General features: G+C 31.7%; 1 protein-coding gene across 1 annotated transcript in view; it reads right to left on the minus strand.

The window, feature by feature from the left end:
• Positions 1-3,558: 3,558 nt before the first annotated feature.
• The window catches only part of LOC149537012 (phosphate transporter PHO1 homolog 3-like), a 256,191-nt gene continuing 239,409 nt past the window's right edge, over positions 3,559-20,340 (minus strand). The window contains exons 11-14 of the mRNA XM_089806847.1: positions 11,993-12,151; positions 11,509-11,787; positions 4,038-4,174; positions 3,559-3,909 (exon numbers count right to left, since the gene is read on the minus strand). Of these exons, the coding sequence (XP_089662973.1) occupies positions 3,816-3,909; positions 4,038-4,174; positions 11,509-11,787; positions 11,993-12,151 (669 nt within the window). The 3' untranslated portion in view covers positions 3,559-3,815. The remainder of the gene's footprint in view (positions 3,910-4,037; positions 4,175-11,508; positions 11,788-11,992; positions 12,152-20,340) is intronic.

Raw genomic sequence — 20,340 nt, forward strand, 5'->3', positions numbered from 1 at the left:
TCCCACAATGTGCAACATTTATGAATCTATGGTAGTTTATAGTTAACCATAAAACATGTTAAAGAAATTTACCAAAATAAGCACTCTAAATTATCTCAATATTGTGATTTGGATTTACCCTTATTGAAAAAAAATCTTTGTTATAGTTATGTTCTATTGGTCCACACCTTGTATGCATGTGTGCATTTGATACATACCATTTTTTAGTTGCGGGTAATCTAATGCGTGCATTTAGATTCTCCTTTATGCACTAAATGGTGACACATAATTTCAATAGATCTATCATGTCTCTTTATTTTTAGTATTATGTGGAGGGTTTCTACTATTGGTGTCAATGCTTCTTAGGTTTCACTTTGGAGTGAGCTACATATTTAGTATTTATTCCTATATACAGGTTAGATGTAGCTGTTGTATTTTGATGAGATATTTTTTTTTACCATATAGACACTCTTGCATTCTAATTTTGTAAATGTAACTTATACTTAGTTGATTACGTATTAGCACTTGTATTTTTTACTAGTATTTTTTATTGTATGGATGAATAGTGGCATTATGATGACTTGTGCAAATAAATATACCATTAGTATCTTACACTAACATATGGCTTTCCTTTTTTTTCATGTACTTATTGTTGGATTTGTGTCATGAGGAAAACTCATACAAATTGATTTTAACATCATCTTGGTTCCATATCTTCATTCAACACTATGTCAATTATCCTTGAACAACTGTCCATATGTTTCTTATGTCTTTGAAGATGTTCTTCATGTTCCTATTCTTTTGGAATTTTTTTTAGAGGTTTCTTATTTCTTCCATTACATTTCATGATTTTTCCATATAGTGAAATCTCGAGTTTATGGGATGATTTTTCTACCACATGATATTTCTCCCTTTTTCTCTACTTTGAGAGTATTTCATTGTTCATAGGTACATAAGTAGGCATGTTATTCCAAAAACCATTCATATATTTCATTCTTATAGATCGTTAAGTTTCATTTGGGATGGGGTGTTAGATCATGCATATTAGTTGCATATGTTGCATAAATTAATTGTTCACATCATCAAGAACATTTTGGTGCATATTTTTATACATACTTCAGTAGATGTTTGCACAAGCATGTATATCTTAGGTTCACTTAGTTGATCCAAATTTGCTTTAGTGTAGTCTAGTTGTGCTCCAGTTGGCACATTGTGCATATCATGCACTACTAGTTTGCATGTCTATCTCTAGTTTTCAATTTTATCTCGAGTCAACTTTTGCATATTTTTTAGGAATATTAATTCTTGTAAAAGAAATTAATATCTTAATTGTAGTTTACCCTACAAGCATTAATGGTGTAATCTAGTCATCTTTGTATCTTGAGAAACATGGAAATTGTTTTCTTGTTGCTCTCCTTGTGGAAGATGTTCTTGAATTGGTGTTTGATCCTAGAGGTGCTTGTGTTCCAAATTTCAACATGACTTCAAAACTACAACATGACATCAAAGTACTAAATCTCAACATGCTATCAAAGCTCCATAACTTCAACAAATGTGCATTTTCTTAATTTTTTTAGGGAAAAACATTTAAAAAATTTGTTAACTTTAAGAAAATAGTTTTATGATTTTAGTTCAAAAGAATCATAAGGTTTCATTAAACTAAATGTAGAGATTGAATAATAAAAGTACACATTTATAATGAATATGATGAAAAATAATAGTTTTGAAAAATAAAATGGACTTGGTACAAAGCCATGATATCCACCTTTAGAAATACCTACAATACAAAGCTTGAATAGTAGAAGTTATTAAATGTGCCTCAACAAAAAATTAGCTCAATAGACACTTATAATGAAGGCATGGATAATAAATTGCATCAAGGGAACAAATATTGAATTATGGGTTGATAATTAGTAAATTTTGCTTGATGAATGATAATTTCAACCATATGTTGCCAATTGTATTCCCTTTGATATTGTTGTATTTAGTTAGTTTGTGTGGTCTAGACATTTGTATGCTCTCACCTTTCATATCTAAGAATTGCATGATTTGTAATTGATGATGGCAATACATTCTAGCCTCATTGCAATTCATTCCAATTATCAAAATTTCAAAAAAAAAATAGTTATTACAAAAAGTAAGTCTTTCTAATTCCATTTGAAAAATAATAAAAAATGTATTAATTCTTTGAACCAACTCTATCATTTTAGGTAGATAGTTTTTTTGTGGACCAAAGCCACCTTAAATGTGAACCTTTCATACCTTTTCTATTTTCATACTCTCTCTTCTTCATTATAGACATTAACAATAATGAAACTCAAAATTTGAAACAATTGCAACTATTAGTCCAAAAACATTTCCTTGATATGAAACCTTGTAACAAAGTAAGGGAGACCACAACTTGCATTGGATATATATATATATATATATATATATATATATATATATATATATATATATATATATATATATATAATTTTTAAAAATTTATATTTAACATTAGTAATGACAAATAATTTAAAAAATATAATTGATAAATAGTCTATTTCAGATAAGAAGGATAACATTCTAAGAGATTATAATTATAATTATTTCTTTTTAAGCTAAGATTATTTATAACATTTCCTATTGTCATCGTCACTTTATAAAGATGGCCATATTTAAGAAATCTATTAATATAACATTCTTGCAAAAGTTTTTTAAATATTATAAATAATTAATTTTGGACTTAGATAATTCGATTCAATAGTTATTAGTATGCTTTTATTGTTCAAAATAGTTTTTGAAATATTTTGTATTTTGAGGAGTTTAATAGCAATTAATACCTATTAGAAGCATTGCATTTCAATATGTGTTGATTTGGTTGTCACAATTTTGATAGTAATTTAGTAATTTTTATCTCATAACATTTAATGAAGTGAAGTGGGTCTTGTAATTTTGTATGGGACTCCCTCTTTTGATTTACTAATTCTATTGTGTTGCTTAGATTAATATTAACTTTATACTTAAACTTTTCTTGGTTTGGTATTTCTTAGAATTGCTTAATCCATAGTTCATATTTGTGGGGTTATTTTTCCTTCATTTTTTGATTGGATGAATATAGTTATGGTATCTAAGTATAAGAAAAGTGTTCACATAACAAAGAAGAAGCAAAATGTAGAAATACCTATTTCACTTTTATTTTTTGAAGAGAATATTTTTTGGACTGTTTTTTAATTGTAAAAGAATATTTATCATCTTGAGACAAGTTGAGACATATCTATTTTACCAAATTTGTCAATGACAATGATCGTGGGCTCATTTTAAACGAAACACTTTTTTACATATTAATCAAATAATTTTTGCAAAAATAATAATCAAATGATGAATCAAATTTAATAAAATAATTGCATAACAATTTGTCATGCTATGACATTGTCAAAAGCATACTGAAATAGCTTATAACAAAATCAAATTGGTACATTCACTTACACCACTAATACATTTAATAAAGATATTTTTTTAATTTTTTCTTTTAATTGTAAAAGAATATTCATCATCTTAAATTAAGAGACAAATTGACACATTTATTTTACGAAATTTGTCAATGACAATGATCATGAATTCATTTTATTCAAAACATTTTTTTAACATATTAATGAAATAATTTTCACGAAGAGATATCAGAATATTTATATGATTCAACAAATACAGAGCTGAGAGGTGAGCCAAACTGACTCAATGAGGATGAAACTGTATACTGGAAGCGTTAACCTTTTCTTTTAGATGTGATTCTCTGTTTTTGACTAACCATGAACCTGCTTAACTCTCTATATATTCTTAAAATATTACAATACTCATTCATCATTTTCATCAACATGTTGGAAAGGAAGTGGCACCGATTTAAATGCTCTGTACTTTCCAACATTGTTGAGGTGCTCATTTTCCAACCTGCTCAATAGATCAAATACAAATAATATACTCGTAAATGCACAGTTTGCATACTCCAATGAATTATTTGGAATAACATTTAATTGAATAAAGAATGACATAATAATTAAAGGAGGGTTTTGAGAAACCTGAAGAAATTCCATATCCCACGTCGAATGATCTCTAGACATGCAAAGATTGCGGTTGTTGCATTTGGATGGAAGCTTTTTATGTTGAAACTCATAACTGATTGCACCCAAGCAAACCTGAGCAGTACATTCAGAATCTGTAGTTTTGTGCACGAGTTAGATAGGTGTATGTTTAACAATCTGAAAAACTAAAGAATTTTAAAGGCAATTGAAACATAATCTTTTATTGTGTGGCCCCGAGATCAGTTACAAACATGTCTATTAGCACATTATTTGACAAGGGAGGAAAACGAGTTTATACGCTAAATGTGTTAAAAAAAATACACCAAATTTTATTTGGAAGGCTATCAATAACTAACTTTATTGGATTTTTTATTACATAGTGTTTTTCAGAAATACATATCCTTCACATATATGATGGTTCAAGAGTCTTGTTCTTTACATCTGAACTCCAAATTTTGGATTAGTTTCTTTTAGTACCGTATGTTGATGAGATATGCAAATGCATAAAAATAGGTTTAGGGTTATTCCCATATGTGTTATAAGTTACGAGTTCTTTTAGGGCCCGTTTGGTTGCTGGAATACAATTGGAATAGGAATAGGAAATTAGAATATGATTTGTATTCTTTGTTTGGTGCGTGGAATAGGAATAGGGAATAGGAATACGTATTCTCATTTTAGCCCCAAAATGAGCTTTTGTCCATTCCAAAAAATACCTGTAATTGGAATTGCTATTCTTGCATCCATTTTAGCTTTCTCATATTTGATTAAATTTTCAAATCCGCTTTGATCTGGGGTGAGTGCTGGAACTTTGTTTTCAATATTTTCAAATATTTCAGCAATTTTTCAATGGCGCCAATTGCATTTTCAGAAATATTTTCAAATGACGCCGATTGCAAGTTAACCCTATTCCAATTTAAGCTTGCATAACCAAACAAGGGATAAACAAGATTGGATTGCATTTTTCCATTCCTGTTCTTCATTCTCCATTTTCATTTAAATTTTCTATTCTAATTCTCAATTTCTACACTTGCAACCAAACGGGCCCTTACGGATGCGTATGTGAAGTTCAACAAATTTTGTCATTTTAAATTTTATATTTATATTATTATTTTTTTAATATCTTAAAAATAGTTAATTGTGATCTATGAGATGCCCAATTTGTATTTACTAATGTTCAATAATAAAGATAGTATATTTTTTTCATAAATGTAAACAATTAATTGAACTATGTGATGTTCTATTTTCTACACTATTTGTGATTAAAAAATAAAATCTGTACAATTATTTAACAAATATTGGGTAATAAGGATAATCCGGCGAGGAAGAATTTATGTTGTAAGGAAAAAATGGACACCACATGCCCAATCTTCAATTTGGCTTGCAAAGGCAACTTAGGTTTTAAATGGTTCTGCCCTTAGTCAATTGTCACCCTAGCCACTAAGCAAAAGGGGCTAAATGGGCTTCAATAGCACTGCATGCATTAGACAAGTTATGGTGGCTCTCTAACAGCGAAGCGACATTGAACAAAGGTGCACATGTAGGATGTACATGGCAAAGCTTGCATCTTTAGGCTATAGATATGTATGGAACTAAGGGTCTGTTTGGCTGCAGAAATAGGAATATGGGAATAGTAATACGGATCTGTTACATGAGAATACATATTCCTATTTTCTATTTTTGAACTGAGAAATTCAACACACTTCTAGACCAGTGTTGTCGATAACTTTCCATCAAAATGTAAATTTCATACCTTTCTAGAAAATTGCCAATAACTCTTTTAAAATTCACAAATCTCCAGTATCTTAAACTATACCAAGTTACCCATGGCTTTACTTATAGAGAAGTGGAGCATTTTGTGCACAATGGCAACCTCTAGATTCGACTGATTTTAACATAAACATTACAGTAACAATAAATAATCATATTTGGTCGGGCATCTGCCTATTCAAAATCAGTCATTTTCCTAATTTATTTCAGCGAATCAATTTCTACATCAGGGGTATGGACTTGAAATTTTCATCAAATATGAAAAAGTCAAAATTGGAATAGGAATATGTATTACAATACCACCTACTTAGGTGGACTAACAAATGCTCATTTTGGAGCCAAAATTGGAATACTTATTCCTATTCTCAATTTTGATTTGTCGCACTGGATGATTCAAAATTTTACAAATGCCTATTCCAATCTAATTCCCCCTGCCAAACAGGCCTAAAAGTTTTTGTACATATATGGAACTATACCTAATGTATGGCTTCATACAAGTAAAATAATAATAATAATAATAAACCTCTATTTTAGGGTTTTTGGCTATTGTGAGCACAATGGGAGTCCATTCAACTTCAAAATGCTCAGAAATTACAAGTTTCACGACTTTGCGAATGCAATGGCAACATTTGTTTGAGCTCAAAGTGCACAAAAAAATCTTTGAGGGCTAGATATCTCTAGAATTTTGATAGGAACTTAGTAGATCTACTTTGAGACCATCTTGAAGTTTATGATTCAATCTCACAAGTATATTTGGAAGCACAAACCTATTCCAAATATGTATCAAGCAAGAATAATTTTTTTAACAATAAGAGAATTCTATGTTGATGCACAAAAGAATGAGAAAATCGTTATGAAATGATGAATGAAACCCTAGGCTAAACCATTAAGCAAGATCAAATCAGCTAGTGCCAAGTTTCTTAATTATAATGAGGCAACTTAAGTTATTATTAGCTTAATTTATAAAGGGAAAATGCACCTAAGTTTAACTTAAGTAAATAAAGTAAACGAAGAACCTAATTAATTAAATATTTAGATAGATCTTAAATGGAATAAAAAACTTAATATCCTTTAATGTTTGAAATGTGTGAAAAAGTTGAACAATTTCAAAAAAAAAAAAAAAATCTCATTTCAAGTCCATACTGCAACTGCCCTTCTGCTGAGACCAGTGTAGAAAAATTTCCCAAGACATTTTCAATTTTTCAAAATTTCAACCCTTTTGAGCATAGATCTTTAGAGAAAATTGAATCTTGTAACTCAAGTGTTTGGAGAGGCTCGTGAGATTTTTTGTGTTCATATTCATGGCTGTCATAGAAAAGGGCTAGGAAATCATCATATGGAGCTCTAATTGATCTTCGGAGAGCAATTCAGTGTTCTATTCTTGTGTAAGTTTAAAGATGATCCATAAATGTAACAAAGCCAACTTAGAGTGCCAAGTGAATACACCTTGTATTTATCATGGAGATTTACCAACAAGGGGATTTCTCTACATCACTTTCTTGTATCCTTTTGTTGGTATTATCTGGAATTTCTGTTTTGAAGCTAGGTATCTGGTTTTTTTTTTTTTTTAAATTCAGTCATTTGTTTGTTCTCATAATCTAACTGCTTTGTTGGAATGTTTTATTTCTCCCTCAAATGAAATGTTAAAGCATAATAGAGGATTATAGAAACTCCAACTTGATTACCAAATAGGGTTAGGTCAAATTAATATTTAGGTTTGTAAAGTTTTGGAAGTCATTTATGTTTATATAGTTCTAGAAAATTATATTTGTCTTATGTCGGTTAATTTAGATGTTTCTGGAAATAATGAGACCTCTATAAAAGAGACACAGTGTAATGTTTTATTATTATTACGCAATGAAATGATTTTATAATTTTTGTAAGTGTCTATATTATGTATTTTGTGTTTAATTATTGTTGTGGATCCAATCCATCCTCCTCCATCAGTTTGGTATCAGAACCAGTTGGACAGAATTGTTGATTGTGATAAAAGAGCAAGCAATATTTTGGTGCTACCCAATTGTGGAGGATTGCTTTGTGTTATGAAAAAGACTTTTTTTTTGAAGAAGACCACACAAGAAGTGTTCAACAGTTGTGAGAAGAGGTCAAGTTAGCAATAAAGCACATTATTGAGAACAACAAAATCAGTGGAAAAAAGACTTTCTTGAAGATAATGAAGGGACCAAAGTGTTTGTAAAGAATGGAAGAAAGGACAAAGGAAAGAACAAAAGGCATGGTGTCAATTCTTATAATTATTTAATGACATTTGAGAAATCCTCCTATTTTCGTTAAAAGAAAAAAAGATCATATTCAGAAAAAGGAGTTAACTAAATTATAACAGCAGAAGAATATTGTGAGAAGTCTAGCTACATAAGCTGACAAAATGTTTGTAAGGTCATTTTTTAGTGTGCATGTTGAGAAGCTATATTGAATATAGAAAAAATTGTAAGAATGTGTTAAAGACAAAAAAAAAAAAAAGATATTACATGGAGTCAAGTTTGATATTTATATAGGGTTTGTTTCAAGTGGTTTGAAAATTTAATTAAAAAATTCTGGAAGCAAAAAAAAATTTAGAATTTTCTAAAAGAAAGAGCAAAATGTGTTAAATTATTGATTTCGATGGGAAAAGCTGGTAGAGTTCAAAAAGAGAAGACAAATCATTTAGAAGAAGAATTACTGAAGGTAAAGAAAGAAAATGCAATATTGCTATGTGAAAAAGAAATTTTATAGAAAAAATGGGCGAAATTAAGGAATGAAATGAGAGAAGAAATGTCTAAATTGTTAAATGAAATTAGTGTCTATATAGAGGCAGTTGAAGAGCTAGAAAAAACGTTAAAATTTGTGGAAGAAGTACATAATTGGAAAGTGAAGGAGTCATGCAAACTTAGAGAGCAAAATAAAGAATTACAGGAAAAGGTCATGACATTAGTGTTAGACTTAATGTTCCAACTAGTCAATAAATAATTGGTGCACATGTGAAAAACCTTGTTGAGTTGCTGGCAACACAAGTTTAGTTTAAGATTGACTCAAAGAGTTTTAGTTTGAATCAAGTTCTTATTGTAGATGTGTTACATTAGGTGTTCATAAATTTCAGTTAGCTGTCAAGTTTGTGTGTGTTGTCATTCATGAAGTAGTTTGTTGTCAATCTAGTTAACAGTCATTTAGGAATGTTGTTGAGTCAAGCTATTGTATAAATTGGCATCTATTATTCAAGAAAAACAAGCTGGAAGTTCTTTCTTTCTCCTCTTTGTTTCTATTGTTCTACTTTTCCAATATAGTATCAAAGCTATCTTCCTATTAAGTTTTGTCTGTTAGAGAAGAAATTGTTAAGAAGATGAGGCTAGGAGAAGAACCACCAAATGATTATGTTTTCATTGAAAAAATTGTTTGATTTTGAAGAGATTAATGCTTTGAAAAATAGGAAAAGATGTGGTTGAGGCTAGATGTATGCTCCAATAGTTTGAGGTGCTATAGGATTGAAGAAGCTATACCTTTAAAAGGGTTATGAGGAATTCCATGTGGAGATAGTGTGTCCAATAGTTCAGGAAGATCTGAAAGTCTGGAAGCTTGGCATTGTACCTTTATAAGGGTTATGATACATTTCATGTGAAGATGGTGTATCCAATGGTGTTTCAAAGCTGGATGATAGCTGCATAACTATGAGAAAGTTTTACTCCTCTATGACATATTTTCAAAGTATAATTTCTACATAATGTTTCTTTTAGTTGTCACATTAAGTGGGGTTGTTAGAGTTAATGTTCCAACTAGTCAATAAATAATTGTTGCACATGTGGCAAACCTTGTTGAGTTGCTGACAACACAAGTTTAGTTTAGGATTGAGTTAAAGAGTTTTAGTTTGAATCAAATTCTTATCGTAGATGTGTTACGTTAGTTTTCCATAAAATTCAGTTAGTTCTCAAGTTTGTGTGTGTTGTCAATTATGAAGTAGTTTGTTGTCAATCTAATTAGCAGTCATTTAGGAATGTTGTTGAGTCAAGCTATTGTATAAATTGGCATCTATTATTCAATAAAAACAAGCTGAAAGTTTTTTTTTTTTCCTCTTTGTTTCTGTCGTTCTACTTTTCCAATAATTAGAAGAGGCGAATGGTTTATTGACAAACAAACTAAATCAATCACTTAGTGCAAGGAATGAGTGTAAATCAAAATTGTGATATGATGTTTCTTGTAGTATAGAGGATTTGAGTTTATCATTGGACCATTGTGGTTATATTGAAGTAGTTGATAAGAAAGAATGTGAAGATAAAGGTAACGAATATGAAGATAAAGGTGTAAAGTGCAATGATAATAAAAATAATTTTAATCATTTTAAAAGTAATGTTGGAGTCAAAATTATGAGAAAATGGGTTTCAGAGATAAAGGTCTAGGTAAAAATGAATAGTTAATAAAGAATCTGATTGAGCCTACAGTTAGGCCAAAATATGAAGGTCTTGGATATGCTACAGACAATGGAAAGATGAATAAAGGTTCAAGAGAACTAATTGAAGGAATAAAGATTGTGCAATGTTCATACTGTAATAGGAAAGAGCATACAAAGGATAGATGTTGGGATTTAAATCCGTGTAGTATTTGTGGTTTGAAGTCACTATAAAAAAACTTGTTGGAATAAAGAATCAAAGAGGGAATCAATGGAAGGTTGTATAAAAATGGATTGTGGATGGAGCTATGGATCAAATTGGCAGAAAATTGCAGGAATGATCAGAAGTTTATTCATGTACAAATTTTGAAGTGTAAGAAGGAATGCAGCAGCATTGGGAAACAAATTAGAGAAAGGCATCAAAGAGGCAAAAGGTTTCAAAGTCTACAGGCTTGGATGTGGACATGAGAAATAGGCAAAATAAATAAATAATAATCATAGCACATTGGAATTTGTATGCAACAACATTTGAGGTTGAAAGTAGGGGGAGTGTTGGAATGTGTAATTTCCCCCTCAAATGAAATGTAAAAGCATAATAGAAGATTCTAGAAACTCCAGCCAGATTACCGAATAGGGTTAGGTCAAATTAATATTAACATTTGTAAAGTTCTAGTAGTCATTTATATTTAGATAGCTCTATAAAAGTCTATTTGTCTTATGTTAGATGTTTCTAGAAATAATGAAAGACCCCTATAAAAGAGGCACAATGTAATGTTTTTTATTATCAGGTAATGATATGGTTTTATAATTTCTATAAGTGCCTGGATTATGTTTGTTGTGTCTAATTATTGTTGATTGGATCCAATCCATCTACCTCCATCATACTCCAATACCATAATTTAGTGACTACATGTGAGAGTTTTCCTCCCTCGTTTATGGATCAAGTACATAGTTACTTTTAGCAGAAAGTTTCTGCTGACGAATCGTGTTTTGCTAAGTATTTTACCAATGATAATAAGTGCATAGACTGTAATATTGCCTCCTGAGTACATGATATAGGAGAAATAAGAGAAGAAACTACTACATATATATTAATGGAAAGGGGGTTAAATATCACTACTCAAAGATTAGACTTTACCTAATGTAAACTATATACCAACAATCCAATCCTTTTTCTTTTCAAAGAATGGTCAATTAAACACCATTCAGTGCTTCAGTAAAATTGAAAGGGGCCAAGTAAAATAACAATATCTTTATCAACTGCTAGATAAAAACTGGGGACGGGATAGAATCGATCAAATTAGGTAAGGTTCAAGATTAACTCACCATGGCTATAAAATATATGCTTTTCTGTTCTATGATGAGCTTGTCCCTCAACCAGGGATTTTGTGAGCTGCGGTTTAAGAGTCCCCAATCAATAACAAGGTCCCAATATGTACTAACAAGGGCTGCAATTGATGACATAGCGATAGACATTATTCTCCAGCTTTTAAGTTTAGTCCGACTATACGCTGTTCTCATCACTATAGCCGCAATCGTTGAGAAGTACTTTAAAGCATTATATCCTTGCATAGCATCCCTTTCTTCGACTAAGCGCCTAGCACACTGAGAGAAATGCTTGAAACCATGAGTAGTTTCTTTTGTGTAAATTAATTGTTTGTTGACTACAAGTTTTGTTTAGAATGAAATACTTAGAAATATTACCTAGCACTTAAAGTTATTTCAAAAAGAAATGTCACGTAACAAGCATATGCCTATACATATGAATGCATGCTTATTTAGAAAAGAGATTATATATCAAGAGGACTACCTGAAGAAATCGAATCCAATAAGGGACCACTGCTAGAATAAAATAAAAGGTGGCGAATGCATTATTCGCCTTGATCGTGCATGAATCATTTGATCTTATTTTGAAATTTCCTGAGCTGTAGTAGCATATTAAATATTCAAAATCTCGTATTGCCTGTACCTGAAAGACATGAAAGCTGAACTAGTCAGAACCTTTTTTCAGATGAAAGGTGAATTATTTTACTGAAATAGAATGCTAGAAAACCGTTTGTCATCTAGAAGAAAAGAATCTCAAGGATCAAGGACAGTTATTTACATTAGACATCCAATTGCAACACTATAAAGCATATTCCAAAGGGAACATACATAAAAGAAAATAACATAGAGGTACCATAACTTATATAATCGTAAATCACAGCAAAATAGAAAAAAGATCAGTTGTTATAGTAGTAAGAATATAAACAGATAGGCATCCAGTACTAAACCCATCAGCCTTTCTATTTGGTGTTTTTGCTAGACAATACAAAACAGGACAATGTGTGAAGATAAGCCTCTCTCCTAATTATGATGGGAATCTTTCTAAGATGTAAACTTTATGTGAACTTTAAACCTAAAAGCTAAACTAAACCAACTCTAGGTCCCAAAATAAAGACGATATACAAATATCAATACTATAAATATAATATATATATATATATATGTGTGTGTGTGTGTGTTGAAAGTTTGTATAAATAAAAGAATTATTTTTCAATATTTTGTAAAGCACTCTTTCTTGAATAGAAATTAATAATAAATAATAATATAATTTATTATTAATAATTAAAAATCAGTATAATAAACAAGGAATATAATAGATATAAAATAATATATTTACTTAGTGAATATAATAATATTATATACCAATAAATAATTATATAATAAATATAATCGTCATCATTGTAAATGATAAATAATAATATTTTATTTAGTATAAATGAAAAATACAATTAAAATTTCTAAACTATACAAGTTTGTTTGGACACATTATATTATAATTTCTTTAGGAATCGTTAAAGAATTCTCAATATATGATCATAATTAAGTAGGATTATGAATATAAATATGTTGAATGTATATCGATGAGAGTATATCGTACATGATCCATAGATAATAAGTATCATATATTGAGCAGCAATGATGGACCAAAAAACTCATCGGAACAAATATAAATTACGTGTAATCATAAAAAATTAATATGGACCAATCTGAATATAATAACAATTAAATAATGCATTAAGTTGATGAAGCAATGCAACACTCAACAAAGACAGATTGACGATGAAAGATAGAAATAGGGAAAGAGTGAAAGTCGTGACCTGTGACTCTTGACCATCTTATAAGGTGTATCAATCGCGGAAGGTAAAATATATCCATGGGAAATCAGAAATAAGGAGAGGCAGTATCCAAAATAATCATTGTCAAAAAGATCACGAAGGAAGGACTCTCCCATATGTATGTAATATATCCACTATTAGGGTTATCTAGGACAAGTAATACTTGCAAAACAATTGTTAGAATCATAATAATAACAAATATATTTATACTATTCAATCTTGTAATTTAACTCCAACTTTAAAGACATCTTCAAATCGGATTTCTTAACCCTTAGTTGTTATATCATCTTCTCTAGAGTGCACTCCTTACGATTCTTCTTGCATGAGACATCCTCAATCCAAGGACAATCACCTATGCATATGTTGACTCGTTAGAATATTCTAGCTATTATATAATTCTCACCTGTCCTTTCATACAAGGTTGTACTAATCTCTTGTACTGACACAATGACTATGTACATGAGGATCCAACCTCTTGTACTAGCACTTTGAGATTTCAATTATTACTCATATAGTCATTCATACAAGGTTATCCTAATCTCTCACACTAACACGATAGCCATTTATACGAGGATTACACTAACCTCTTGCATTTGCACTATGCGGTCTTATATATATTGATCTCTGTATTGATGAACTTCTAATGATCTGACTGTAATCACAATGGCCTCTGAGTATGAACATTACTTCGATTCTAATGGTTTTGGTGATGCAGGAGCTTCCTAGGTGTAAGAGAAATCTTACATCAACCAAAAATATTTCCTTTATGTTTCTTGAATAAGGGTTGTCTTGGTGTGCAGTCATTATTTGTGAAGGTTTGTTACTTAGTAAGTTGGTCATATGAGCTCAGAATGTCATAATTTTAGAGGTGGATGTTCATCTTGGATATATCAGTCTGCCAGTTGAGGCTAGTGTCATATCATGAGTTTTCATGAAGTTATTGTGAATTTTTGGTGTCCAATTTTGGTATAAAAACTTTAGGCTCAGTTTTGAAGGCCTTAGAGGCCCATATGGCTCCAAAATGGGGTTGACTAGAGCTTCCATGAATAAAGCCTTGTAGATTAGAAGTTGCAGATTTTGAAAAGGGGTTTTAATAGTCAATCGGAGAAACTGTTCAAAAGTTAAGGCCTTCCAAAGTTGAGCCGAGAAAAATTCCCTAAATAAATGTCAAAGGCATGTATTGGGTCAACTCTATAAAATTTTAGAGTTACTCAATCTCAAGGGTTAGGGTTTGATGTCTAGAAACTTTTTGGGTGGTGTAAAAATGTCTATGTAAGAAATGCTCGTACATTGTCTAGGATAGCTCTATGATGCGATTATTGTAAGGAAGGTGCCCATATGGGTTTGTATATTGTATTTTAGAAATCTGTAATTTCACATTTGCAACGATAATAAGAAGCCCATATTTTGTTCTCGCACATTGCTATTAATTCTTTATTTATATTATGTACATTATTGGTATTAAGGGGAGCACTCTTCATCAGGTGGTATCACAACAAGAGTTCTTGAATGTGTAAAAATATTGCCGATTGTGAGACAGTTACACTAGGACCGTAGTTTGGGCTGAGTGTAAAGACTGATCATTGATCGATGAGGTAGTTTGCACTAGGGTTTTAGTGGAAGTGTGAAAATGCCTCCACGAAGAGATCATGGTGGAAGAGTTGTAGGTTTTACACTTAGAGGGTTTTAGAGCCCTCCAAAGACAAATACAAGAATTGGAAGAACAAATGCGCAGAGGGATAAATCTTGCTATTTGAGATGAAAGCGAGGATGAAGGTGAAGAAGAAGAAAATGTTGAAGAATAGGCAGTTCTAAACCCTGAAGAAGAGAGCTTTTCTAAGACCATCTCCAAGATTGGAAAAAGCTCTAAGTTTGAGGTTCCCACATTTTTTGGGAAATCTTAACCAAGAGGAGTTGATTGATTGGATCAAAGAATTGGGAAAATACTTTGAATGTGAAGATATTGAGGATTCTAATAAGGTCAAATTTACAAATGCTAAACTAAAGGGTCACACAACGAACAACTTAAACATCACACACCAAGGCTTGATTCCTAGACTAAAAGTTTTAAATAGTCAAAATTGACTTATTTTTCCAAATTTAATTTCTAGCTTAGTGTGTGATGTTTAAGGATGGTCGTTGTGTGAAGATCTGGTGGTAGGAGATTCAATTGGAGTGAAATAAAAGAGGGAAGGGAAAAATCACTAGATGGGATAAGATGATAGCTAAATTAAAGCGACAATTCATTTCCATGCATAATAAGCTTGATTTGCAAAAAAATGTAAGGGTTGAAGCAAGTCAGAAGGTTTATTTAGGAGTATACCAAGGAGTTCTACCGAGTTCTCATCAAAACTGGCCATGTAGAAGTTGATGAAGAGAAATTCACCCATTATCTTAATGGGTTGAGGCCAAGCATTCACGAAGAGCTAAGTTTGGTCTGAATGAACAATATTGAAGAGGCATACCATTTTTCCCTAAGAGTTGAGGAAAAGGTGAACAAAAAGTTTGATAACAAGAATAGTGGGAGAGGTTGCAGAGGAAGATTTGGTGAATGGTCTTATGGAGTCTGAAATGATGATAAAAAAAATGATGAAGTGAGAAGTAACAGTCATAACTAGAGGGGAAATAATTCTAATTGTTTCCATGATCAGAACAATAGAGATCAAAGAGGAAGAGGTATAGGCCAAGGATCTGGAAGAGGAGGTTTTCGTAGAAAATGTTTTCATTTCAGAAAAGAATGGCATAGAGCATTTGAATGTTCCCAACACCAAGGAAGAACAAATTAGAGAACAAAATGCCTAGCCAGAGTTGCACATGTTGATGAAGATGTCAAGTCATTCCATTTTGAAGATGTTGAAAGAGAAGAAGTCCTAGTTAATAGAAGAGTCTAGTTGAGTGGTGAGGATGAACCTGATCAAAGTAGGAGTTTGTTTTGCACAAGGTGCAAATGTGAAGATAAATGTTGTGATGTGATCATTGATGGTGGATGCATTAACAATCTGGTGTCAAAAAAGATGGTCAAAAAGTTAAATCTCAAGGGGCAGAAACACCTACATCTATACTATATTGTCTAGATGTAAGATGACCACAAGGTCATGGTCAATGAGCAATGCCTAGTGGAGATCAAGATTGGAAGCTACCAGGATGAGGTTGTGACATCATACCTATGGACATATGTCATGTGTTGTTGGGTAGGCCATGATAGTTTGACAAGCATGTTGTACATGATGGATGAGCAAATAGCTACACTCTGGCAAAGGATGGAGTGAAACATAAGTTTAAGTCATTGAATAGAAAGAAGGAAAGGTATGTAGTACTACCAAAATATGTTTTGTTGATGGAAAGGAGTTTCTCAAAGGTATGAAGAATGAGCATATGTATTTTTTCGTAATCCCAAAAGATGGTAAAGAAGAAGTAGAGGAGGTACCTGCAAAAATTGCATATTTGTTGGTAGAGTTTCCTGATATTGTGTCAGATAATCAACCTAATGGATTATGTTGAATGATGAAGATCAGTCACTAGATAGACTTGATCCTTGGAGCTAGTTTTTCAAATAAGGTAGCGCACAAAATGACACCAGTGAAAAGTAAAGAGTTGAATAGACAAGTGCATGAGCTATTGCAGAAGGGGTTGATTTGAGAGAGTTTGAGTCCATGTGTTGTAGTAGTATTATTAGCACTAATTGTTGTAGAAGGGGTTGATTTGAGAGAGTCTAAGTTTATGTATTGTACCAGCAATATTAGCACCAAAAAATAATGTTGAATGGAGGATGTCTATAGATCTATGAACTATTAACAAAATCACAATTAGGTGCATATTTCCATTGCCACAAATGGATGATATTATGGGTTGTTGGAGTGGACTTGTATATTTCACAAAGATAGATCTAAAGAGTAGGTACCATCATATTTGAATCAGATAAGGAGATGAGTGGAAGACTGCCTTCAAGACAAGGGTATTGATTTGTAGAGAATGTCAGATGACAAAAGGAGTGAAGCAGAATACAAGTTTGTATCAGTCATAACCTATACTAGAGAAGCTATGGGAGGATGTCAACATGGATTTTGTTTTTGGTTTTCCAAGGACTTAGTGGAGACATGATTTAATATATGTGGTGGTTAACATATTTTCATAGATGACACATTTCATTCCCTACAAAATGACTGGTGTTGTTGTTCATGTGGCAGAGTTGTTTTTCAAAGAATTGGTGAGACTATATGGTCTGCCAAAGAGTATAATTTCATATCAAGATACCAAGTTTGTTGGGTATTTCAGGCTTACATTGTGGAAGAAATTGAAAACTAAATTAAAGTTTAGTTCATCACATCATCCATAGATTGATGAACAAACAGAGGTGGTGAATAATAGTTTGGGAAACTTGCTGAGATGTTTGGTTAGAGATAAGCCAAAAGGCTAGGATCTAATTTTACCATAGGAAGAGTCTTCATACAATAATTTTGTTAACAAGAGTACTAGTAACCCATCATTTCAAATATAAATGCTTTTGACTTGAGGCAGTTGGACAAAGGAGAAATAAGTAATGTTGAAGCAGGAGATTTTGCTGAACATTTGAAGAACATCCACGAGGAGATAAAAAAGCACATTACAAAGATGAGTATGCAGTACAAGGCTAAGGAAGATGTGAAAATGAGGTATAAGGAATTTTAGATTGGAAATGAAGTCATGGTTCATTTGAGAAAGGAACATTTTTCAGTGGGTACATATAATAAGCTGAAAATGAATAAGTTTGGACCATACAAGATAGTTAAAAGACATGATTCTAGAAATGCATATGAAGTGGAATTTCCTATTGAATTGAATATTTCACTAGTATTTAACATTTTAAATTTGATAGAGTATTATGAAGAAGGTTATGAAGATGAAGTTGCAGAAGTGCAGTGTAGTATTCTAGCAACTAGTTCAACTAGTTGGAGATTTAAGAGATATTGGAGAGTCATGTTGGCAAGACTACAAGGAACATAACATATGAAGAGTATTTGGTCAAATGGAAAGGGAGAACAGTAGAGGATTCATCATGGCTAGCAAGGAAGGAGGTTGATCATCTTGGTTTTCCTTTTTGAGATGTGATGAGATAACTTCTCAAATTACCCTAAGTGTCTAATGTAGGAGCATCTTGGGTGTAAGAGCAGTCTTGCATCACCCAAAAATACTTCCTTTTTGTTTCTTGATTAAGGTTTGTTTGGTGCTGAGTTGTCTATGGAATATTTCTACTTAATAATTTGATCAAACGAGCTCAAAATGTCCTAATTTCAAAGGTGGATGTTCATCTTGGATATATCAGCCTGCTAGTTGAGGCTCAGTGCAATGTCATCAGTATTCGTGAAGTTATTGCAGATTTTTGGTGTACAAGTTTGGTATAAAATTTTAGGTTCAGTTTTGAAGACCTTAGAGGTCCCATATGGGCTCTAAAATGAGGTCAATTGAAGTTTGAGTGAGACAAGCACTGTAGATTAGAAGTTGGAGATTTCAAAAAGGGGTTATAATAGCCAATTGAAGAAATGGTTGAAAGTTATGGCCTTTTAAATTTGGACTGAAAAAAATTTCTAAATAAGTGTCAAAGGTGTATCAAACTGACTCTATATGTAAATATAGAGTTACTCAGTCTCAAGGATTAGAGTTTGATGTCTAAAAACTTCTCGAGTGGTGTAAAAATGCCTAAATAAGGAATGCCCATACATTGTCTAGGACAACTCTAGGTGATAGTTCGCAACTTTGTGTTACAATTATTGTAAGGAAGACACCCATGTGGGTTTGCATATTGTATTTCATAAATATGTAATTCCACATTTACGATGATAATAAGAAGCCCATATTTTGTTCTCACAAATTGCTATTATTTCTTTTTTTTATTATATGTTTGTGGTATTAAGGGGAGCACCCTTCATCAACTGGTTATTTCTAATTGTATATAATATACTATCCTTCAAGAAAATTATCTTCTGCAAGATATATATTATCCTCTGCGATAATATCTTCTGTTGTATATGAAAAATCATCTGATATATATATATTACGATCTCAATTGGTATATATTATCTTCTTTTGTTCATGAAATATGCTCAACAATATATATACAACAATCTCAATGTTGTATTCTATTGTCGCCCACTACTATCAATCTGATTGTTGTATTCTCTTTAATAGTTTGGAAAACATTGATTTCTATTGTATTCTTGTGCATAGGAATGAATTGCATTCATAATAGAAGGTTATAGTAATCATATCTTGCACCCCTTCATTTATTATAATTGTAGTCTTAGTCAACATTAATCATAATCAGATTGTGCCTTTAGTAAATGGTAATCACTACTTTGTATATATCCAATAAATAGTTAGTAATTGTTTCTCACAAAGCATGGTATCTCAAAACAAGTCAATGAATAATTGGTCAAATTGTCTCAAGTGATGCAATGGTCATTGTCTAAATTCGACCATGGATATTCTTAGGGGATGGCTTCATCATGGCTGTTCCCACGAATGTAAATGCAAACAAACACAAGTGTTCATCACATAAACATTCAATGTGACATAATCATCTTATAATGATGTTCACAATGACTACTCCTAGAAGGTGAATCAACACAAGTGTTTAGTAATGGAGTTACGAACATGATCTGCACCATGGCTATTCCCAAAAATGGATATATGAATGAGAACAAATGACCATCATAGAACCACTCAACGTGATGTCATCATGATCACGATGTCTTCTGCTAGAGGGTGAATAAACACTAGTGATAAGTCATGAATTCTTTCATATGACATCCACCATGACTACTACCAAAGGGTGGATTCACCAGAGCTAATCATAGGTGGAACAAGGACTTTCACTTCAAACCAAAGCAATGTGAATCACTATGATTTGGGTGATTTTGGAGATTTTGTGATCCAAGGAAGGTTGGGCAGTTTTTTCTGACTCATCAAATTGGATCGCTGATGTTTGAGGCAAAAATTGTCTAAATTGGAAAAATCGGCC

The sequence above is a fragment of the Cupressus sempervirens genome, chromosome 10, assembly GCF_028749045.1.
Source record: "Cupressus sempervirens isolate cs-2001-9-10 chromosome 10, ASM2874904v1, whole genome shotgun sequence".
NCBI lineage: Eukaryota > Viridiplantae > Streptophyta > Pinopsida > Cupressales > Cupressaceae > Cupressus > Cupressus sempervirens.